This window comes from Curcuma longa, unplaced genomic scaffold (assembly GCF_044706935.1).
Source record: "Curcuma longa cultivar G26 ecotype Majalengka, Jawa Barat unplaced genomic scaffold, ITB_CL_G26_1.1 utg2646_np1212_2152390_RagTag, whole genome shotgun sequence".
Classification (NCBI taxonomy): domain Eukaryota; kingdom Viridiplantae; phylum Streptophyta; class Magnoliopsida; order Zingiberales; family Zingiberaceae; genus Curcuma; species Curcuma longa.
The window spans coordinates 608,013-632,662 of NW_027435599.1; the positions used below are offsets into that span (position 1 = coordinate 608,013).

Consider the following 24,650-nt stretch of genomic DNA (forward strand, 5'->3'; position numbering starts at 1 on the left):
AAGTTGGAGTTATATATACATATATATTTATATATACTAATTTTCATAATGTTAAAAGATATTTAGTATTTAAAAAGGATAGAAAATGCAAAATAAAAGAAAATTGCAAAATTATGTTAAAAAGTTTATATATATATATATAATACACCCCCTTCTTCCCCACGCCTCCACCATTTTGCCTCACCTTCGCTCTCTAGAACTGGAGGAGTTTTTCCTTGCTCTCGTTCGCGATTCGGTTTTTCCCGAAACCCTAATGCGATTCGATGCTATTTGTTGCTTAATCCACTGCCAAACCCTCTGCCTCTGATTCGTTGATCGCTCTGGACGCGCCATGGATGACTGCAGCAGCACTGCCGCCACCGTTGCTCATGCCATCGCCGCCGCACTGGATTGGAGCTCTCCCTCCGATTCTCGCAAGGCCGCCGTCGCCTACTTGGAATCCGTCAGCACCCAAGTCTCTTGAATCGCTGATTTGCTTTAGTTTGATTGGTTCCTGTACCTCTGCCGAAGTTTGGATTGTTTGTTTGTTCAGTTGCTGTTGTTGGATACTGCTTTCGTTAATCTTGAATGTTAAAAATGGGTCCTTTGTTGCTATAATATTACGGTGACAGTTCATCCTTATGCTACCCTAAAAATTAGTCAGTTTGTGAACTTTCCACGTCACACCTGAAAGAATCGGCGTGGGCAAAAGCGCCTGGCAAGAAAACTAAGATTGAAAACACGAATGAGTAATATATTTCTTTTGAACATTCGGAAATGTGCATCATTGGATTTCTAGTGGGTGCTATACTTGAAGACTGGTAGGATCATGTGCCGTAAGAGCTTATATGCCTACTTACGAAGAAATTCTTGGGAGAAGGCATTGCATATGAATAGGATAAGTTGTAAAAAATTGAACTTTGGTTAATAGAAACACTACCCATACAGTGTGTTTGACTAAATAAAAATTCTGCTCCATTTATGTGGAAGAATGACAGTTCACTTATAATGGCCTGACTTACATTACTGTGTGGCAAAAGGTGATAACGCTCACCCCAGGCGCCCCTCCACAACCCACCCCAAGGCTTGTGGAAGGGTGGTAAATCACGATACTGAGCGGCCTCCTAAGCGGGAGGAACTTATTACCTAAGGAAATGAACCCCATGGGATTCGAACCTTGTTCTAGTGTGGCAATTCTACCACTCAAGTACCAACTCGGCTACGCCGGTGGGGGCGGCCTGGCTTACATTATTAGATGTAGTTGTTGTGGTTGAGGGTTAATATGATTATGCACTATGAAATCTTATGTTTCAGATCTCTGAAGAGAGAATGATCTATGAATAAGATGAGATCAATGAAGGAGGTTCTATTAATCATGCACACATGTTTGCAAGGCTATCCCTAATGGAGAATAAAAAGTTCTGCCCTACATAGCGCAGCTGAATTAGAGCAATAAACTATTTTTTATTACAGTATTAGATATATTCCTCGTCATTACTAATGAACTATTTTCTTTTTCAAATCTGTTGCATTCAAAAAAGATAAATAGTGGATGTGGTTCCTCTAAGATGTAAATGAAAGAAAAAATTCTGCTTAATGAGATACCCATCATGTTTGGTTCCATTTGCATTTTGTAATTTACATTTCATGCTGTTTATGTTTGTTTTTTTTTGTATTGGAAAAAATGGTCCATTCAATTTGTAGTATATAAAAAGCAGCCATATTTTTTCTATATTTCTTTTTGATGCATACAGATTCCTAGGATTCCTAGATAGTATATTCTATTTAAATAGGCTGTTTCCATCTTAGTAATATAATTAAAGAAATGTAGTATCGGTTTCAGTACTAGAATTACACAAACCTAGGTTATCTTTGATCATTGTCACATAGCCATGCTTAGCTTTGAGCCTTTGAGGTGCTTTGATTCTTGAGTTCTCACCTGTTTAAGTGGAATCTTATAATGTTAATTATTAAACAAATCAAGACAACTAAACTCAGTTTGTTTGCTAAACTGTTTATTTCTTTTGTCCAAATGCCTTAATCAGTGTCTAGGTCACTCTATCAAAACTTTTATGTTTGTGGCATTGATATTTGTTCTCAATATGCCATGTAGGTCAAGAGTGGGGATGTTCAAACTTTGGCTAGCACGTCTCTTCTCCTACTTCAAAGGGATTGGCCTTCTGAGATTAGACTGCATGGGTTTAAGATGCTGCAGGTCTCTGCTTATTATATTTATTTATTGTTGCTTTTTATTGAAGCTGTGTACATGTTATTGCAAACTAATATGTGATGATATAGTCAGCATCAAATAAGGATAATTAACTAGTCAGGGGTGATTTTAATTCATTTAATGTATAAAATTTAGCATTGCAGTTATACGTGATGTGGGTCTGATCAGATTCGTCTCTTCTAATCATGTCGATATATCTATAATTTTGTATTATAGAAAAAGATTTCATCTGATCTGATATCCTTGAAATCTTTTTGAAATAGTCTTTTGTCTGTCAGACACCATCCAATTGAAATAAGTCTTCTGACATTCTCTACCTGCTGCAATTTTTTTTGTTTTGAATTTTCTGTAGCATTTGGTTCGATTTAGATGGGATGAGTTAAACATTACAGAAAGGAGAGAGTTTGCAAACCTTACAATTAGTATAATCTCAGAGTTGGTGAACCCTCATGAGGAATGGGCATTGAAGAGTCAAACAGCTGCTTTAGTTGCAGAGGTGCGTTTGTTTCCTGATCTTTACAATTATATGTCTACATTATGGGTAGAGTAATATCATTGCCCTTTTGTTGGCATAAGGTTGTGCGAAGAGAAGGAGTGACACTTTGGCATGAACTTCTACCAACTTTGGTTTCTCTATCAGTCAAAGGTCCCATCGAGGTACTAATTACTTCACTGCCTTTTCTTTTCTTGTTGTTGTTTTTTTATTCTAGTGTCTCTGCCTTTGACAATTGGTATGTTGTCTCTTTTACATCAGGCTGAATTAGTTACCATGGTGCTGAGGTGGCTTCCTGAAGACATAACAATTCATAACGAAGATTTGGAAGGTTCTATAAGATTTTTCTTTGGACACAATTTTTAATTTCTGCAATCATTATGTTTCCTATTTAGTGGATATAGATCAATGGCAAGAAAAATAATTCTTTCCTGTATTTGTATAATTGTGCAAGTGTAACAGGTGATAGGAGAAGGGTATTGTTGCGTGGGCTTACTGAATCATTGACTGAAATTTTACCACTATTATACACTGTAAGTTTGGTGAGCCTGGGTAAAAAAGAGGTTATTTCTTTTGGTTAGGCAAAAGTGTTAAAAGGACATTACCAATGAAGTAAAGAAAAAAAAATCTTGTTTTAGTTGCTTGAGAAACATTTTGGAGCTGCTTTAAGAGAGTTCATGGGACAACAAATAGATGCTGCAAAACAACATGCAACTGCAGTAATAGCTTCTTTGAATGCTGTAAATGCATATGCTGAATGGGCACCTGTTCCTGATCTCGCTAATTATGGTTTGATCCATGGGTATGCTGATATTATTATCATTATCTGAAACATCTATCTTTCTTTAGCAAAATACACAACTTAAAGATAACCTCTGATCGGGATAACTATTTCCTTCTGACAGGTGTGGATCATTACTAACTTACAATGAATTTCGCCTACATGCTTGTGAGTTTTTTAAATTAATTTCTCAAAGGTATGATGTATATCAGTAAGAATCTGAGGCAATGCTATGGTTTATCAATGTTTAATCTGTCTTGTACATGCAGGAAAAGGCCTACTGATAATACAACAGTGGAGTTTGATTCTGCAATGATGTCCATCTTCCAAATTTTAGTGAGGGTGTCAAGAGATTTTTTCAATAAATCCAAGTCAAACTTTAGTGCAATTGGTGAAACTGAGTTTGAGTTTATGGAATCTATATGCGAGTGTATGGTAACTTTAGCTTCTTCCAATGCACAATGTATTACTGGTGATGGAGCAATGGCTTCTCAATTTCTTCAACAGGTGAGACCTAGAACCTTCTTAAATTCTTATATTATGCAGATGGTGCAGGTTAGTATGATGGGAAGACGGTCCCTTTTATGTGCTGTATAATAAACTTGGTTTCATTAAGACTACTAGGGATATTGGAAATGGGAAAAGTAGGATTTGCATTTTGTAAATTAAGTCAACATGGGTGGATCTCTCTCTCTCTCTCTCTTTTGTATTTTTTATTAGAGAGGTTGAATCCGACTCAGGTATTTTGGTTCTTGGTATTATGAGTTGAATTGACAGTTGCTACCCAGTTGTTATAAATTTTTGTGGAACCATCCTTTTGCTTAGTTGGATGTAACCTCTTAGGATTTTGATGCTTTTATTTTCTGTGTGATTTTTCTCTCATGCTCATGAACAACGTCTAGTTTCCAGTCTCTTTCAAGATGCAGACTTCCCTCTTTGATGAACCCAAGAATGCAGATAATTTTATTATTATAATATTGCCTCTTTATTATCTGCAAAACATCGACATATTTCTCTAATCAATATACTATTTTTTTGAACTTGACAATTAATGGGACCTATGACCCCTTTGTTGATATTTTATTTTGCATTGTGTTGGTTATGGTTAGCCTCTAACTGCGTACCTGCTCTTTTTAGATGCTGGAGTACTACCAACATGTAAAGTTTGCCCTCCATTTTCAATCCTTGCTCTTTTGGCTCGTAAGTATAATTTCTTGCTCTGGATTTATTAATCAAACAACTAGTTCATATATGATCATAATTGTGACACACAGGTAATAATGAGAGAACCTGTATCAAAGGTGAAAGCTTCTGTACAGAGTGGGGGTGAAAATTTTGTTGGTAATTCGGGAATTGGTTCCAAACCCTCCGATAAAGAGAAGATAATTATGTCAGTCCTCGTCAATGAGGACATTTGTGCAGCTATCTTGGATATTTCTTTCCTGAGAATGTTGAAGATAAATCCTTCTGCAGGCAATCTATCCACCCAAAATGACTTTGAACTATGGGATGATGAATTTGATTCAAAAACTGATTTCAGTCAGTATCGCTCTAGGCTGGTATGACTTCTATTGCATTACAAGTCATAAGTGCATTACCAAACAGATGACATGAAGCCTGTATTTTTACCATTTTCAGTAATACTTAGTGAATAACTTCTCCTTAACTTTAATGTCCATGTGTTTTTGGTGAACAAGGCCCTGATGATTATGGATGACATTTGATACATTGTCTTCCGTTTTCCCTGACATACCTTTGATGACTACCTTTCATCAGAAAACATAGCCAAAATTCTGGTTCATCATTCTGTTTGTTTGTTTATTAGATCTGTATTTGCTGAGTGTTTTTAGTTATCACAAGTTTCTCACACCAGCAGTAATTTAGTAATTAAGATTGTCTTGGAAATCGTTCAGGTGGTCATGTATGCATATATGAGTAGATTGCATGTACTTTATTAATTTCTTAGTTTATGTTCAATCTGACTACATCAGAAGGGATTATATCCTTCTGCTTCAAAACTAAGAGTTTTTAATATTTAGGATCATTTTTGCAAGACGATGGAGGATTGAGAGAGATGTCTTACATAGAATACAAGCAGGATAGTTAAAATGGAGGAGAGCGTTGAGTATTTTATGTGATCGTAAAGTATTTCTAAAACTTAAAAGGGAGGTTCTATAAAATGACGGTTAAATCTGCTATGTTATATGACGTTGAATATTGGATTATGACTCGAGCACATGAGCAGAAGATGAGAGTTGCAGAGATGAGGATGTTAAGGTGGATATATGGACATATGAGGATGAACAGAATAAGAAATGAGAGTATTAGAGAGAAAGTCAGAGTTGCATCTATTGAGGAAAAACTCTGAGAGACACATTTAAGATAGTACGGACATGTACTTAGACGACTAATAAATGCTCCAGTTAAGCAATGTGAAACTATGATAAATACGCACATCAAATGAGGAAGAGGAAGATCAAAAAAGACTTGATTAGCAACAATAAAACAAGATAACATTTATTTAAGTATAGATGGTGATATAGTAGGGGATAGAGCCCAATGACGTATAAGAATCCATATAGCCGACCCCACCTAGTGGGATAAGGTTGGATTGTTGTTGTTGTTGCATACCAGGAACAAAACAAAGGGTCTTAGAACCACCACTAAATTTGGATTAAGTGTAATGGCTGTGGAATTAAATTATGTTTTTTATGATTATGATTTTTTTTTTCAAAGAAAAGAAACCCTATGTGCTTTCTTAAAGGCTAATAAATTTGTGCATTGGTTTTTTAAGTTTGTTGAACAAAGGCAATATGTTCTGCTTATTGCTTATTGGTATGTGTTAGAAACTTGTTTATAATATTAAGTTGATTTTATTTTATTATTGTTATTTTAGTTAAATCAATTGTGAAATGAAACACATATGCATCCACATATTCTATATCGTATGTGAGCTGCGTGGTGACCCAATTTCTTTCCTGCATATATTTTTCAAACTTCAGTGACAGAAAAACTTAAAATTTTGGTACTCTGATATCCTTCTCTATGGGGAAAATTGTTTTTTTTATAATATCAGTCACATATTGGTTTACATGATATATGTTACTTCACATGCTGAGACTTTTCATCCTTAATTGGCCACATCTCAGATTTATAGTTTTAATATAGCCTTCCACTAGGTAGTTTCAAAGTTTTTTCATTATATCAATATAGCCTTCTCATAATTACAGAAATTAGTCCAAGTTCTCTGGTTCACCTATGGCTGACAATGCCAATATTTTTTACCCTTTCATATCTGGGTGGGATGATATCCCCAACAACTAAAAGTAACATGTTTTGGTGTGTAATCAGGGTTTCTACATAATGTTTAATTGATCATCATATAGATTTATTGAGCGTAATATGTTAGGATCGCTGCTAGTGCGTTAGAGGGAGGGGGTGAATAGCTCATTAACTTGCAAATATAAATTTGACTTTTCTGCATGCATGTGCAAGGATAAATAGAACTTGTTAGATCTCATTGTGCTTGTGTGTCTTCATTTGTGACTATAAGCATTGTGGAAAAAGAAAAAAAAGGGCAAGCACAAGTATCCAATGCTAACATAGTTGTTTTACATGCTTTGTGCTCCAAGTCCTACTCCATTGCTTGTCGATCTGTTAGATGAATTACACCAGGAATCCCACTTGTAAAATGGGGGAACAATTTGGTGCACATGTATTTTCTTTACAAGATATGAAAATGAAGTGCAGAAAGAATATTTTATTAGAGCCTACCTACAACCCTTGGTTGCATTTTCTCAACCACACAATGTTGGAATATCAATTACAATTTCAGCACAATCACCAAGAGAAAGCACACCCAATGCTCATATAGAGAGTCTTCTAACGGCTAGCTAACTACTAGTTTTCAAATAGAATCAAGCGACTGAAATGCACGTTTAGTCGATTGGAATTTGAAATATATTGTATGTATGCCATCTGTCGGGACTCAACCTAGTCACCAATCGAATGAAATCTTGTTCAGTGCTCAAGCCCAATTGAGCATTTTGTTTCCTAGCTGAGTTTGCAGTCGGTTCAACAATATACTCAACACTCTAGAAATTCACTTGCCCAAAGGTCACATCTTTAGGTCTTTAACCATTTGCCCAAAAACGTCACCTCCAGAACTTTACTTACCCAAAGTTGCACCTCTTGGCCTTCAACCATTTGCTCAAAAGTATCACTTCCAGGAATCATCAGATGTCTCATACCATTGTCTATTATTGTTATGTGTGCAACTTGTTGAAGTCCTTGCTAACTCAATGCACACAAATCAGTAATACAACCATGCCTAATTTAAATCCTTTGTTAAATACATCAAAATATTCTACATGAACCCGACTACCTGGGGCATGATAGCGCTAACATATTAGTTAGTAGTCACTTGTCAGTACTGATCCCTTGGTTAATGTGCAAGTTTACGACTTGTAATAGTTTAGGGCTAAACTTTATTTGATTTAACGGTCCATAGCCTAGTAATTGAGAAAAGCAATTATCATCTTCTTATCCTTTCACTCTGTTGCTGATAATAACTTGAAGTCCTCACATTTTTGTTAGATTATTGTGGGATGTAGTTTGACAATCTTGTTTTACATTCTTTCTTACAGCTGGAACTTATTAAACTTATTGCTGTTCAAAAGTCACTGCTTGCTGCAACAAGAGTTTCAGAGAAAATTAATATGATTTTTAAGACTTGTGCTTATGCCTCCATGTCAGCTCAGGTTTGATGCTTGAATTAGTAGAAAGCCTGTATTATTTACTTGAAAGTTGAAGCACAATTTATTCCTGATCCTTACTAAGCAGAGGTATTTTATTGTGCTTGAACCTTAGAATTTAGCTCTGATAGAAAGTGCTCAAATGGGACTCGAAACAGTTGCTGGTGCAATTTTTGATGGCCCTATTGAATTTGCAAATATTGTTGCTGAGTCCAAGTTCCAGTTACACACTATTTTTGATGGTTGACCTTTGTGTTCCTTATTGATGCAGACTTGTACGTTTCAGTTACTTTCTTGCATACTAAAATTATCCTTTGACGATATACCCAGGTCTGCTTCAACTTTTCCTTTCCTTAAGATGGACTGAACCTGCACATGCAGTAATTCTCGGTAGATATTTGGATTCGTTGGGACCTTATTTCAAATATTATCCTGACTCAATTGCTAGCGTTGTCAGTAAACTTTTTGAGCTGTTAACATCACTTCCTATTGAAATTAAGGTTGGAGTAACGGTCTATTTTCTGAATGAAACATTCTTAAATTCAATGATATTATCATTTCTTAGTTATGTTTACTTCACCTTATTGTGCAGGATCCATCTTTCAGTAATGCTCGACATGCTAGATTGCAAATTTGTACATCATTTATCCGCATTGCCAAAGCTGCTGGAAGAAGTCTTCTTCCTCATATGAAGGTTAATTTCAATGTTAATCTCTCTTGCTCATGAATTTTAAAGGCACAAACCTTTGTTAATTTGTATACCCCACTTTGGTTTTAGTTATTTCATTGAGCACGTATGTGTCTTTTATGGTTTGTGATGTGAGCAACTGAAATACTATGTGCCTTATTTCTTCTGGAAATTGGTTAGAGTAATGTAACCTTACTGGACAACCATGTAACCTGTTAAAGATATTAGCCAATCAGTTAATAAGTTAATATTTTTCATGGGTGATCCTCATTGTTTTAGCACTATTTTAACACTTCTGCTCATACCACTATAAGAGGCCAAGTGGGGCTATAAAAGTTTTGCCATTTGGATTTGATGGACTGATTGATGGGCAAATCCAATTTACCATGCCTACAAGTACTACCAGTGGCTAATTTTGAATGAACTCTAGTACCTAATGTAGCCTTTCTAATAACATTTTCCCTGCAATCCTTTTAATTGATCATTTCTCCATCGCAAAACCCTCTTGCAGTGGAGCCTCAAATCTGAATTCCAACACTTGACTGACTCTAAACTCTTTCACTCTGACTCAGTTCTCCCAATTGATATTATTTCTTTCAGATTTGAACCTGTGTGGATCGTTGTAATTTCATTATTTTTAATTTCTAAATTAATGTTGATTAGATTTAAAGGCTAATAACTTAATAAGCACTTCAGAAACTATTAATAAACATAGCATGATATAATTAGATCTGCACAGCCAACAAGATATTGGATACAATCAAACTGTCTCTTCAGAAATAGAATGAATATTTATTTGTCGTGAGATAATTAACATGTCCTTTGGGATTGGACTAGATGGTTCTATTTTATTTGTGTTACTTGCATTCAATTCACGAATGTGTTTTCTATTTTATTTGTATTACTTGCATGATTGTTATGAATTACTTGCACCGATATTGGAAAAAGTTGGGATGGATTCTAGTCAGCAGGCAAATAGTTGGATTTTCAGCTAAACTATACTTCTAATGTTGCAGGGTATTGCTGACACCATGGCCTATCTACAAGGAGAAGGTCGGTTGCTACAGGGTGAGCATAATATTTTAGGTGAAGCATTCCTTGTTATGGCAGCTTCTTCTGGGTAAGATTCTGTTTCATTGACATTGCTTCATCCTTGACCTTAGCAATTCATAGCCATACTATTTCTTACTTTCTTTATGGAGAGAGATATATATGTCATCTTTCCTATAGGATTCAGCAACATCAGGAAATATTAGTCTGGTTGCTTGAACCATTGAGGAAGAAATGGACCCAGTCAGAGTGGCAAAATGCTTTTTTATCTGATCTAGCTGGTCTAACTCTATTGTTCTCTGATCCACAATTTATGTGGTCAATTTACCATAATGTAACCTTTTTTGAGAAAGCACTCAAAAGAAGTGGAGTTAAGAAGCCTGTAATGAATCTGCAAGGAAGTTCAGAAATCACTGACGCATCTACTCATCCACATGCTATGTCTTCTCATTTGTCATGGATGCTGCCTCCTCTCTTCAGGGTGAGTGAAATTATCAACGCTTCTTTATAAATTTTAATGCACGTGAGTTGTAAATTAGAGAGGCAAAGAAGTTTAATGCAACAACATCAACAACAAACATGAGCCCGACTATTTTGGGCTGGCTATACATCCATGTCTTGCCTATCTTGCTAATATATGAAACATTGGTTCCCCTTTACCACTCATAATTACACAATTGGTTCAGCTTGTTTATAAAATTTATTGACTGTCCATGAACTTGTCCAAACCATACAACCTATTTTCCCCCTCATTTTATCGATTAGTGAAGATACATTTAATGGCTCCAAGATAGTAGTTTTTTCCCTTTGTTTTATTGTGGCTTTGTATATGTATTGTAGCATTCTAATTTCCCCTCTGTTATACTAACCTTTTGTATATTGTTTCTTAGTTGCCAGATAGTGACCTGTGAAGTATAACTTGTAGTCTACAATCTAATAGAAATTTTCTTTTAGCCAAGGATAGCAAAGGCTCTAAAGCTCCTCTCTGTTCTAGCCCCTCAACTTTAATTTGCTTATTTATATCTCCATCAATATGTTTTTCTTGCTTACATATCCATCAATTTAATTATCATTTCACTTTTAACTTCTTTTTGTATTGTTAAACCAATTTTATCTATTTTGTTTTAATCCCACTTAGTTTAAAACCTTTAGGATGCGTTTCCTACAAGGGAAAGAAAGGAAAGGAAGGAAAAAAAAGGAAGAAAAATTGGGCATTTCTTTGGTGAGAGAGAGTACTGTACTAGGGAAAAGAGTAAATTTATCCTTTTCCCTTTAGTATCTTTTCCATCCGATTGGACATAAGTAATACTATACTACATAAAGATACTCTTCTTTTCATCACTTGCTCCAGCCTTGGCCTCTACCTTGATTTGAATCCCATTTATCACTTTGTCAACCATCAACCAATCTCTACAACAACAACAACAACAACCACCAAGACTTATCCCACTACCATCAACCAATCTCTGATTTTCAAAAAATAAAAATAGAAAAAAATTTGAAAAAGTGAGAGGAAGAAAAAAAGGAAGAAGATAAAAAATTGGGCATTTCTTTGGAAATAGAGAGTTCCGGGGAAAGAAAAAATGAAGAAGAAACTCTCCTTTTCCCTTAAAATTTATACTGCAGAAAGTAATATCACAAAAACTTCACTTGCTCCTGCCTCTGGCTTCGATTCTTGTTGTCATCTTTCCAATCATCATCCAACCTTTGATTTTTGGAAAAAGGGAAAAAATAGAAAATTTATACTTTTTTCCCATTTAATTTCATTCCTCTTAGGAAAACTTTGGCACAACTAAAATACTTTTATTTTTCTCTTCACTTCACTTTCATTCCTTGCCTTCTTTTCTTTCTCTTCACTTTCAAACCTTAGTTTAGATTGTTTCTCTCCACAATTTAATCTTCATGCATATTTTGTCTAGATTTTCATCAATTAGCACATTTTCTATACAAGTGATGTACACTATACGTGTTCCCTTTCATATGTTTGGTGGATTCATCTAGTACTAATGCTAAAAAAGTAAGAGCTTAAAACTGTTCATTGATGTAAACCTAAAATTTCAAAGAAAAAAATCTTAGAGTTGCATTCTATACATGTTTTAGAGTTGTTCTTTTCAAAATTATGATATCACTTAGTGCTTGTTTTTATTCTTCCACAGTTGTTGCATTGCATACATTCTCTGTGGTCTGAACCAATAACCCAAGCTTTGACAGGAGAAATCAGAGCAGCGAAGTCTATGAATCATGCTGAGAGGGCTAGCCTTCTTGGCAAAACCCCTAAATTGCTAAAAGATCTGTCTACTTCAGGAGGATCTCTGGCCAACACAATAAGAAAGGAAGAGTTAAGTGAAAATGACTTGAGAAATTGGTTAAAGGGAATCAGGGACAGTGGGTAAGGATGAGAATTCTGTGTTTGCCTACTTTCAAGCATGCAAGTTTTTGTCCTTTAATTATCCTTAGTGTTTGGTTGAGATGGCAACAATGATTATTTCTTATTAAAAGCAAACAAGATGCTTGGATGCCCTATGACTTTGTGTTATGAATGAGAAACCAAGCGGTAAACTGCATTGGTACCAAATGTTGATCGCAAGAATCTTGCTAATAACTTTGAGAAAGACCAAGGTGATTAACCACAGGTAACAGCAGAATCAAGCACTGACACCAAGAGAATCATGCAAATGTATTTCATTGACTAACGACAATTCCACCATTAAACGAACTTAATGCCTATTTCGAATTGGGTAGGAAAAGAATAATATGTTGGGCATAGCTTGTGAATTATTATATGCACAGGCCATGGAAGTTACATTACTTCACGTACTTAAGGAAGTAAGCTGAAATTAATTGGTATAGAAATACACTAACAAATTCCTTTAAGTTAAATTATTATTCTTATGCAATGTACTGTGAGTCATCGAATCTTAAAATGCCTCTTAAAGTAGAGAATAAACAAGAAACTAGTTTTATGCTTTTAGGATAGCCACTGGGATTGAAGTGTATCCTGGTGTAGTTATTGGCAGCCTTATGTTTGTTTCTCTTCATGTTATTTTCTTGTAATTTCTCTCAGTATTCCCTGATTCAACAATATTGTTGGAGGATTCTGCATGCATGATATAGGAGTCTGGCATAATAGTGGATCCACAATCCTTTGTTTTTGTTTGGATTACATGCTCTTTAATATTGTTGGAGGATTCTGCATGCAAGATATAAGATTCTGGCATAATTGTGAATCCACAATCCTTTCTTTTTGTTTTGGATTACATGCTCTTTAATATTCTGTCAAATGATATATGAAATAGTTTGTTAACCAGGACATGCATATGAAATAATTTGTTAACAAGGACATGTATACGAAATATACAAGGACGAGACTCTTCCAGTCCTTGTATATTTTCTTCTTCATGCATTAAACCTAATCAATTTGTTTGATTCATTGTAGGTATAATGTAGTAGGACTATCAACAACCATTGATGACACATTCTTTAAATGCATTGAGAGTCATTCTGTTGCATTAGCGCTAACAGATAATGTTCAATCAATGGAGTATAGACATCTACGACTACTTATCCACTCGGTCATCATTCCTTTGGTGAAATGTTGTCCTCCAAACTTATGGGAGCTTTGGCTAGAAATTATCTTACAGCCTTTACTGCTCCACTGCCGGCAAACCCTTGCTTGCTCATGGTCAAGTCTTTTACATGAGGGTAGGGCAAAGGTTCCTGATTGCTTTGGCGATCTTTCTGGTTTGGAGCTGAAGGTGGAAGTAATGGAAGAAAAGTTGCTCCGCGATTTGACTCGAGAAGTGTGTTCTCTTCTCTCGACTTTGGCTTCACCAGCTCTGAACACTGGCCTTCCTTCTTTGGATCAGCTTGGTTCTGGTAATCGCGCCAATTCACTTAAAGAGTTGAATGCCTTTGCTTCAAATTCTTTGACTGCGTAAGATCTCTGGAAGCACTTGTAAAATTTTGAAACTGTCACAATATCCCTGCATATTTACTTTTGTCTGCTCTAAATTATACTTCTGCAGCTTCCTCATGACACGCCAAGGTCTAGCTCTTCACTCATTGAGAATAGGAATAGATGCGTTAGCTTGGACAGATGGCGAATCAGTGAATAAAGTTATCCCTTTCTGCAGGTCTATCATTGTGCTTGCTATTATTACAAGCAGTGTGGAACTCAGAGAGATTGTCGCAAAGGATTTGTTCCTTGCTTTAATTCAAGCTTTATCACTCAAGTACAATGCCATAGTTAGTTCGGACCTCCTTGGACTGTGTCGCGACATATATGTTTATCTGGCAGATAGAGATCCTGCACCACGACAGGTATCCTTCTACTAAGATTTGTACCAAGCCATAAACTTGGTATGCAAAGGCCTTTTTTTTCCTTCCTAATTTCAACTAATGCCATGCGATGTAAATTGCTTTATACCTAGGTTCTGCTGTGCCTCCCTTCTATTACAAGTAATGATTTGCTTGCTTTTGATGATGCTCTGACTAAAACTACCAGCCCCAAAGAACAAAAACAACTTCTTAAGAGCTTGCTTCTATCGGCAACCAGAAACAAATTGAGAGCTCTTGCTGCAGTGAAGGCCACCAACATCATAACAAATGTTACAGGTAGCTTTTTCTTTCTTTTCAATCTCTCCCTAAGCTGTATTTGTTTTTTGCTCATGACATAATTTTACTTTAATTTCCTGATTGTGTTTTTGATTTATAAAATTCAAAATTGAAAATGTATTTCAATCGCGCTTTCGATTAATTATTTATTTCATTTTTTTTACTATTAAAGGACATCATTCTTGAAAAAGATAATTATAATCCCATAAGTGCCACTTCTTTTTAAGAATGAAACATTTCATTCAGAAGTCTCCCCAATTCTTTTCCTTCATAAGGGTGAACTTTGGATTGCCTCTGGGTTCCATAACTTTAAATTCTTTATTATTGTGTTTATGCTAGAGTTTGTTTACTTGATATCTCTTGATCGAAAGAGGCTAAGTACAAATTAATCTTCAGTTATTCAATTGAATTTAATCTTCAATTATCCACATTTTTTCAGCTAGAACAAGAAGCTCAACCTTAAAGTCCCAACCTGACATTGAGGAAGGTAGCACCATTGGCCTGGCAGCAATAACTTGAAATAAGCTTCATCTCCATCACTGACAGTGACGAAAAAGTTCCAATTAGGCTGCAAGAGATGGAGAAGCAAGATATCCAAATTGAAATACTAGAAACAACACCACGGCGATTCATGAAGCAAAAGAGCAAATCAAATCACTACGATCTCTATGATTTTAACAAGGCATGTTGTCGCTCGAGCTCAAATGGTAATGCATCGACAATTGAGAGAGGATTACGACATTGCTGCCCATTCCTGAGCCCCTCCTTGTACATTATCGCAAGTTGTAACTTAAACACCTCAAGTATTCGTTTCTTAGAAGTCATGTAGAATCCAAAGGGTCTTGTTTATTTTCAAAATCATCATAAGTGTTTTTCATCACTTGTGTAGGTACAAGCTAAAATTCAGAAATGTTAATTTTCTAAACTATTGTCTATAATCTTTGTCTAAGTTTATAATGCTTTTTCTATAGTTTCATTGCTTTTTAGATTGTGTGCTTTCTATGGCTATATTTTAGCAAAAGATGGAATCCGCCACTTTAGCGGCTCCACATGGTTGATCACATGATCATCTATGAGGAGACAAATCGAGAAATTATAGTTGGCCATGACGGAGAGGGTATTTCTTGGCTTTGTCAAGATTCGACTCTTCTCCACTTCAGTAAATCTGTTCTGTAGTAATCAACTTAATTATGCCTCGGAGGCATCTTCTATGGTTATATACATCATTGTTACGTTGCATCTCTCTCATTTACACTATATCATTTATCTTCATGAGAAATTTATATTATTTATTTTTTATCATAAAATTTTCAAATTACTATCTTTTATATATTTAAATAAAAATATTATAATTAAAATTTTCATAAATTAATAAATAAATTTATTTAGAAATTATCCATGAGGCAAATCAATTTCATCAATGCTCAAGTTTTATTGTTTTATATGTTCTTTACTATTAAATGAATATACATTAATTTTATCCAATCAAATATCAAATTCTTGATTACACCCTTAGGTAGGCCTTCCTTGCCCCCCTCCTTAGTAAAATAATGGACGTTTCAGGAAAGCAACGAAAGTACGGGGGTAGAACGAAAAATTCTCCTAGTCCAAGTGGTGAACCTATTTTAGAGCGGGGCGGAGAAGCCAGAGAGAGACGGCGGAGATATCGACGGACGATTCGAAGTCGCTCCAGTTCCTTTTCTCCCTCTCCCATCTCCGTTTTCGTCTTCGGTCGCTACAGATCTGGATTTCCTCCGATACATCCGCGATGGCGCTCCAATCATTCCACGGTAATCTCTTGGCCCGAACACTGCTTCCCCATTCCGCTTCTTCCTCCGCTTTCAGCTCATGTTTTTGGTTCTTCAAACTTCGTTTGCTGAATATGTATCCTGGCACGCTGAGAATGTAAGGCTTCCTTGTGGTGTGTTCTTTTCTGAATTGATTTTAGCTGGCTGGCGATCGTTGTGTTTTGGCGCGCAAACTGATGTGGCCAATTGTGCGAAATTGCAGAAATGCTATGCTATTCCTGATTGCAATATGTTTGTTTTACTGTTGTTCCGGTGTGGGGTGGAGAAAACCTAGGGCAATCAGGAACGATAGCTTCCTAGTTTGATGCATCACGTGGTATGAACTTCTCGAGTGCTTCATATCCGGTGAAACAATTTGGACCACCCTCAGTGATGGGTGGAACAATACAATTCGTGTGCGTGTGAAGATCATTTTGGATGATATTTTTTGGAGTCACCCTATTTTATTCTAGAATTTGTATATCATCATTTCCTGATTTGATATCATGTGAGACTTTTTCAAGTTATGTATGAGATTCTGATTCTGTATATTTAAAATTTTCTCCCGCACTAAAGAGAAAGAATTCGGTCAGTTTCCTAGATGCAACCAGTTTCACTTCATATATGAATTTGTATTTCCTTTTAATTATTGACAAATTTCGTGTCAATGTACCAGTTCTTCACGGTTGCTTGTTAAACTTCGTATGCACTATCGGCAATTCCTTTATCCCTATCTGTATGACCAGGACTTGATTACCATCTAATGGTGTGCACCTCGAAATGTACATGGGTGACTGATTGAAGCCTCAGGATCCATATACATTTCCTATGGTTGTTGGGTACCTCCATTTTTCTTTGGTGGATCTCAATCCATATCTACATCTGACTCAGAGCCTCACCAGGGTTCAGCACTAATATGTAAACTCAATCCTAAGTAGAGATCTGGAATACATGGATCCTCAAAATACTTCTATAGAAAAGGGTTTTTCTCAGTAAGTTTGAAAGAATTGTAGAAATATTTAATTAAACCCTCAGATCACCGAGTGTTATACAACTCATGGGAGAATTCAATTAGCTACTACTGATCTCCCACAAGCCACCTTCAGATTGAACTTTGTGCACAGGATTTTCTCACATTAATTTTATCTTGTGCTTTTGCACATAATACATGCATGTCATCACTCATCAGAGCCAATATTGCCAACATTGGATGGTTAACTTAGTACATCCTGATTTGGTTTTATAATTATCTAAGTTTAACAAGTCAAGCTTATTACTACTAACTGCTCGAGTTCTTAATACTACATTAGTAGTCCTACTGTGTGGAGTGGATATATAAGATGTTTATTCCTATGTTCATGATAGTACCAGCCAACCATCAAGATCAACCCACTCTTTTCTTTGTTATTGGTTGCTATTTGTTCCAAGTTCATGAGAATTGAAGTGTGTTATACCATAATCATGACTTGGGCATAACTTATAAGACTCAGGTAATTTTTTTTGTATCAAGCTCCTATCATTTTGAAGATGCCTTGCGTTTAACTATTTAAGTGGATTTTGATATCATAATGTATAAGAAGAAACATGTGGATGAATTCAATTTATGGATTTGTTTTTTCCCATGTGATGCCAAATTGTCGCATGCTTGTGGCACTCATGCTATTTTGCTAGAGTTTATTAGGATGTCAAATCTTTCTTGCATTCCGTGAAAATACTATAGCTATTTCATTTCAGTTTGCAAATGCATCTTTTTTCCAGTTTGTCCACTGAAGATTTCTTGGCAGTTACTGTTATTCTGGCAATTGCCAATCCATATATTATAGTAAGCATTTACATAATTGTTTCTTTTTAGGTGCTCATATGCCAATTTTGAAAGTGAATCCTTCCCTTGAGAAGCGTACTCCCATCCTTGCTTCAAATGTTATTTCAAAATCTTTATCATGGAGAGTCACAGTAGTACAACGTAGATTCATTTCCACTGTGGTGAACCAGAAACAAAAACTGCTTGTGAAGGCTTCACAAAGTACATCAGTGGTTACTAATGGTAAGTCATGCACATGTTTGTTTACTACAATGGAAAGGTATTACCTTTTGATTCCTCACAATTAACTAGTTGCATGCTGGATTATTAAGTTGGACCTTTTCCAAAAGCTTAATATACAAGTACTGAGTTTGTGGATTTATGACTTAAAATCATCTATGGTCCATTTTAAGTGAGATTTAACTATTATCTGAATTGCAAAGAGCTTGCAATTCATGGGTTTGACACAAACAGATGATGAGCGGGTCTCATCACGGTACAGTTTTTCATTCTTCAAATCCTTGCTCACTGCTATTCTAAACATGTTCTTATTTAGTGGCCTAGCGTGGGCATGGGCCTGTTTGTGCAATGCCCATTCATCCTTAGTTTGTGCTCGATTTCAGCTTAGTCCATGGTTCTTACTTGGTTCAGATTGTTGTGAGGGGACACAAAGCATAAATTTAGAAACTGGGCTTTTCACTGATAGATAATCTTTAAGGATGAATGGCTGCCTAATTTTTTATAAGGGGAAAGCATTTACTACTGTGAGTCTTAGTCATTTTTGAATGCTCAACTATGATTGGAAGACAGAACCTGTTCTTATTTCTTCTTTTGGAAATCAGATTAAGATTGTGTTTTTAATCCATGAGTCATTCATGCCTTGGCAGCAATTTATATTTGTTTCTAAATGCAGTTGACACGCCTGAGAGGAATTCAAGTGAGTCACTGCAGACAAATGTTCAAAAGTCAACATTTCCCAAAGGATTCCAGGTTAAACTTTCGTTTGGTTGCTTTTGCGTGTGCCAGAGACTTTTATCTCTATGTGATAACTTGATTTGGCATAATTTTGTGATTTCTCTAAACAGATTTTCTGATGCTTTGGTTCTTTATGGTTTACTTGCTATTTCTTGTCAACTGTTAATTTATATGACCTTGATTTCTGTGTTATTGATGTTCTCTTTCTATATTGTTTGAACACCAAATCCAATCCTGAATAGTTGTCTCTGAAAATCACTTGCTAGGGAGTCTGATTTCTCTCGGTGATGCAAAGAGACATTTTATATGACTATAGATTTCAGAAAAAAAAAAATCATGGGTGAGATATAGTGACAAAGGTGCTACTATACTTGGATGGTGTCTGGAATTAGCAGGCCTTGTTTCCTAGTAGCTGTTTCTTGTTAATAATTAAATATCCAGTGTTTGAAAGGAATAGGACTTACTCCCTATCAGCTACAGATGACAGAACCTTGAGGGAAAATAATGAAAAGAATCTAGTTTAGAATTTTGATGACTTCCTAGTGGTCCCTTATCATCATGCTCATAAACTGCTAAATTCCCAATAGAATATGTTGCGATTTTTATGAAGTAGCTGAAAAATGGTGGCGCTCACATTCTACTCATAACTTTGGAGAAACAAAGGTATAGACATTTGTTTACCTCTATTTATAGTGAGTCTACTAAATTCACTCTGAATCCTTCTTTTAGTGTATTCTCTCTCTTCTAAAAGAACATTAAGGCTTGTAATTATGCTGGTAATTATCTCATTTCTTTGGTTGTGTTCTGCCGTATATCTTGTAAATTTTCCCATTCATGAATGCCACTTTAAGCTTTATGAGAGTAATGCACTATTTCATTTTTTGGTTGAGGGTCCCATGTTCTTGATGGTTCATGTTCATTTTCACTTTTAACTATTAACATATTGTCAGCTGTTGAATCCTTAAGATCTCACTTGCTTCTTATTTACCTCCAAACTAAACAAGTGAATCTTCTTGGTGGCCAAGAAGATAGATCGATGCCTGTTGTAGACATATAGTTTTTAGTGCCTTCTCAACTACTGTATTCTTGAACTTTTCTTTCTGACACTATATATTGTAGCCTGCATTCACTTTAAACAAGATATAAGTTAGAAAAACATAATTACCAATTAGTTTTTTTCCTCCATCCAAAAGAGGGTAGGCACCAACCTGAATTCACGTTAGATATTGTGTCATGTAGATAAATTTTTGCTTGTAAGCAGTTTTTTTTTCTTTTTCTTTTTTCTCAACATGTTGGAGATAATGGAACAAATGGATACTAAACTAGATGTATTTTAATTTTAATTTTTGGGTTCTGACAGCAATACTTAATGATTCTTAATTGTGGCATGTCTTTAAATTTTCTTCTCAAGAATTTTCAATATGTAAATTTGTTGTGCCTCATTACTGCATTGTAATATGAAAACATGAAATCATCAAGACTCTCAATCAAAGATTCAATCAGATTTGTCCCTTCATGAGAACATTTTTAGAAAAAGATAATCAGGAAATATTATCATTGAATCAACTACGAAGGAAATTCCTAAAAGAATACCTGCTTTTACTTTATTACTAGCAGTGCTGCCAGCCTAATTCAACATGAAATCTTGGCTCCCCTTTTGTCTTGACTCCCTTCAACTTGACCATTTCTTTCTTTCTTTCATTTAAACTGTACCATGATCATGTCTACTCCAAAGAGGAGTGATGTTCCATAGGGTGGTGTAGGTGGACATCCATTTGATGCCTTCAATGTATAGTTTCATTTGTGCAACTCTTCATCATTATGAAGCCGTGTTTGTCCCAACTATTTAAGGTTGGCTGCATGAGTTTTATCATCCATTGAGCTCTATGCAGGAGTATATCACTAGTAAACATTTGCAAATCTGTCGTTAAAATCTCATTCACATGTCTGAACCAATTTTATATTTTTAGAAGAAATGGTTTGTGTACTCCTATTTTAGATAATAGCCTCCTCTATTTAATTGGTCTCAATTCACAGGAGCTGCAAGATTTGGCATTTTCTCTTCGTTTCTATAGTGCTCCTCCAATTATTAGCTTTATTCTGTGAGAAAGTGAATTGCCCCTTTGACATAATTTTCTGTTTTAAAAGTGTTATTGTGAAGTCAAAGAATAAGACTTCGATAATAATTTTCATTTAGATGCTGTGCATCTAGAGCTGACATAGAATCTGGTGAAATATTGGACATCAGTCTATCTGATGCTCAGTATTTATTCTCAGTGTATTTTAGATTGAGTAAAATAGTACTAGAATATTATAATCTATCTAATGATATGTTTCAGAACCTCTAATATTGCCTATTCTTTTTCAGGCACTGATTGAGGATGTTTGTGGGCAGACACAAATTGCAGAGCTTAAACTCAAGGTACCTTTGGCATTCTATCAGTCTCAAACCATTTACTTGATACTTTAAATTTGTTCAGTAAAATCAAATTTATGTCGTCATGATGCATGTTGATTGAGCTCAAATTAAAGGTGCCTGCTACAAAGTTGGTAAAGACAGCTCAAAATTTGTCTTCATTGAAATGTAGGTTTGCTTCAATAAATAAATTTTAACAAAGTTTGTAGTGGAGTAAAAACATTAAAAATCATTTATCATCAAAACTTTATGGTCAATTGTGACACCATGAATAAGAAACCTTGCTAAATGTGCCCACCTAAGTACCAATAATTTGGCATCCCTTCAGCTTATCATCTGATTCTTCGATGTAAAGGCATAATCAATTACCCTTTCACTTTCCTTCTAATTTCTGCTGTGGAATTTCATCAGGTCGGTGACTTTGAAATGCTCGTGAAAAGAAATGTAGGGATTTCAACTGTTCCAAACGTCGTTTCTGCTCCTATTGAGAATCCAATTGCAGCACTACCAATTCCAAGTGAGCCAGTGGAGGAAAAAGTTGCTTCTCCCACTACTTTCATGGAACAAACCTCTACTGCAGAAGCATCCAGCCCATTTACCAACATTTCTGCAGCACAGACATTAAAGTTGGCATCATTAGAAGCTTCTGGTCAAGATGCATATGTTCTTGTAGCATCACCCTCGGTGCGCATGAATTATATGATCTAGTATTCTAGTACCTTAATATATGGTACTGGTGGATTTTATTTTATTTTTTATCACAAAGTTTGTTGTGCCTTTGCTTGTTAGGTCGGTTCATTTCAAAGAGGAAGAACAATAAAAGGCAAAAGGCTGCCTCCTAACTGCAAGGAGGTTTGTTATGAGCAAAAGAAAAAGAGAAAATATTTCACTTTGTCCCTCATATGTTTATTATTTTTTTAAATACCTCTTGTAGCTTTACTACCATAAATGTTTTCAAAATGTCCCGATTGTTTCACTAATATCATTTTACTCCCTACACTTTCATAAACGTTGTTGATTTAATCCTCCGTGGTGGAGAGTGGATTGATAACACTTATACAAGTGTATAAGGGAAACAGATAACAGTGAAACTACATGGGATATTTTGACAACACTAACTACAACCTTATAAGGGAATTTTGGAAAAGTGTTAAAAATCTGGGGGTAAAATTAAATTTTCTAGAAAAAATTGCTTTTGCTGTTTTTAAAAATAAAATTTCTAGAGCATAACTTATGTATAACAGTCTTGTTTTTGTAATATAGGGGGTGGTTATCAAAGAAGGGCAAATCATTGGCTTCTTAAGCCAATGTGGAAATGAACTTCCTATTAGGGTGAGTTTTTCCCCCCTATTTTTTTTCGTAGAAGTTCTTATTGAATTGCTGCCTTTAAGTAGGGACCGGTAATAGTGATCATATTTGAATTACTTCAAATTACATCTCACTGACTTTTTTTTCCCTTTTTTGGTGCAGTCAGATGTAGATGGAGAAGTAATAAAAATTCTCTGCGAGGATGGAGGTATCATTCAAGGCCTATATACATAGAAATTATGTTTATATATGTTCTTCATCTGGCTAATCTTGATATTCGCCATTAAGTTGCTCTATCTAATAATGCTTTGGTTTATAGGAGTAGGTATTCTATTCTATATTTCCAGTTTCCTATATCTAGTTGTAAAAATGAACTTGAAATATCACTTCTCATGAAATTGAAATTCCCTATTTTTAAGGAATCATCTTCATTACTCTTATCCCAAAATAGCTATTCTTTATATATTTTGTTTTTTAAGCAATGCATATTCTTACTTTATTTAACTCTTCAAAGACTACTATGAATATGGGTCGGATGGGCTTGTTGAACTATTTAGGTTTGGTAAATCGAGCGATCGAGCACGCTTGATGGGTTTTGCATGTCAATCAAGCCAATCTAGCTAACAGGCCAATTACATTTGTTAGGTTGGGCAAGCCAATTGGGTCGAGTGAGCTGGATAGGCTTGATGAGCCTAGATTGCACGAGTTGGGCCCGATGGAGTGATCATGAGTTGGTCAGGCCAAGTGTGTCAAATGGATTGGTTGAATAGGTAGGGCTCAAGGTTGGGTAGGGGTGTGTCAGGTTGGATGGGCCCCTCAAACTTAGGAGGGGTACAATAAGCTAGTTGGGGGTAGCCATTAGGCTGGCTGGTAGATTAGTTGTACTCGGTTGGGTAGATCATGTTAGCAAAGCTAGTCAGATAAAATATTTCATATTTTATGCAAACATAATTTTATAATTCCATTATATTGAACCATACTAAGTAATATTTATTCCTAATTTTATTTCTCATTTATTTCATTCTCTAGAAATAGCTATCTATTGCTCATCTACAATTTTTTACTGCGAAAATAAAACGCAAAACCTGTATGTTATGACAATACACCATAGCCAAGAAATATAGTTACATGCTCATCCTCATCTCATCTATTTAGCCTGATTTTCCTTGTGTATATCTGTGTTCTCACGCTTGTTCCTCAAATTTTTTAACCTTACAGAACCCGTTGGCTATGGCGATCCACTTTTCGCGGTTTTGCCTTCATTCCACGAGATAAAGTGAAGGTCATCTTTCCTTTCCTGCTGCAGTTGTTTCCCCAATGCTTGATGTTTGTTTACTGAAGACTGATCCATCCATCACTCATCTTTGAATCAGTTAAGAGGATCTGTTCATTTCATATTAGCTTTTGTTGTTCTAAGAGAATAAAATTCCGAGTAGGAAATGATGTTCCTTTTTCATTTTCATTTTTTAAAATCGAATTATGTCGACATAAAGAATTCTCAATGATACAGAATATTTGACCCAGTATGTGATGATTTTTGCTATCGACTGGTTAAAGTTGAGTCGACTGAAACATTCAATTAACTTCTCGAGTTGCTTGTGTACATCAGTTGGGTGTTCTTGTCATAGATTATAGTCAAAAACAGGATCTTTACAATGTTTCATCTTGAACCTATTTACATTAGATTTTATTTTTAAGTTAACTAATTGTATTCAGGAAATAGGAAGTAATTCAGGAAACAACAACAATTAGAAGCTAAATATGTGACAATAAG

General features: G+C 35.4%; 2 protein-coding genes across 2 annotated transcripts; both read left to right on the plus strand.

Annotated features, from left to right (window-relative positions):
* The first annotated feature begins 202 nt into the window (after positions 1–202).
* On the plus strand, positions 203–15,490 carry LOC141819984 (protein HASTY 1-like). Its single transcript, XM_074707254.1, has 22 exons — positions 203–442; positions 2,093–2,194; positions 2,562–2,705; positions 2,786–2,866; positions 2,964–3,033; positions 3,165–3,235; positions 3,341–3,504; positions 3,608–3,679; positions 3,753–3,990; positions 4,621–4,683; positions 4,758–5,042; positions 8,130–8,243; positions 8,353–8,479; positions 8,568–8,737; positions 8,830–8,931; positions 9,942–10,045; positions 10,156–10,456; positions 12,132–12,364; positions 13,412–13,909; positions 14,001–14,295; positions 14,406–14,589; positions 15,029–15,490. Exons 1-22 carry the CDS (start codon positions 332–334, stop codon positions 15,106–15,108), a joined length of 3,609 nt encoding a protein of 1,202 aa, XP_074563355.1. The 5' UTR covers positions 203–331; the 3' UTR covers positions 15,109–15,490.
* Positions 15,491–16,253: 763 nt separating this feature from the next.
* On the plus strand, positions 16,254–24,419 carry LOC141820022 (uncharacterized). Its single transcript, XM_074707303.1, has 9 exons — positions 16,254–16,379; positions 18,229–18,420; positions 19,091–19,167; positions 21,521–21,574; positions 21,980–22,252; positions 22,358–22,420; positions 22,832–22,900; positions 23,039–23,084; positions 24,095–24,419. The coding sequence occupies exons 1-9, from the start codon at positions 16,358–16,360 to the stop codon at positions 24,154–24,156; spliced, it is 858 nt and encodes a 285-aa protein (XP_074563404.1). The 5' UTR covers positions 16,254–16,357; the 3' UTR covers positions 24,157–24,419.
* The last annotated feature ends 231 nt before the right edge of the window (positions 24,420–24,650 follow it).

Excerpts from the sequence above, each read along its gene's own strand:
- LOC141819984 (XM_074707254.1), top strand. The coding sequence starts at position 332 with ATGGATGACTGCAGCAGCACTGCCGCCACCGTTGCTCATGCCATCGCC. Across the intron at positions 3,034-3,164 it reads TCATAACGAAGATTTGGAAG|GTGATAGGAGAAGGGTATTG; the intron begins GTTCTATAAGAT and ends CAAGTGTAACAG. Across the intron at positions 8,738-8,829 it reads CACTTCCTATTGAAATTAAG|GATCCATCTTTCAGTAATGC; the intron begins GTTGGAGTAACG and ends CTTATTGTGCAG.
- LOC141820022 (XM_074707303.1), top strand. The coding sequence starts at position 16,358 with ATGGCGCTCCAATCATTCCACG. Across the intron at positions 18,421-19,090 it reads TACATCAGTGGTTACTAATG|TTGACACGCCTGAGAGGAAT; the intron begins GTAAGTCATGCA and ends TTCTAAATGCAG. Across the intron at positions 22,253-22,357 it reads TTCTTGTAGCATCACCCTCG|GTCGGTTCATTTCAAAGAGG; the intron begins GTGCGCATGAAT and ends TTTGCTTGTTAG.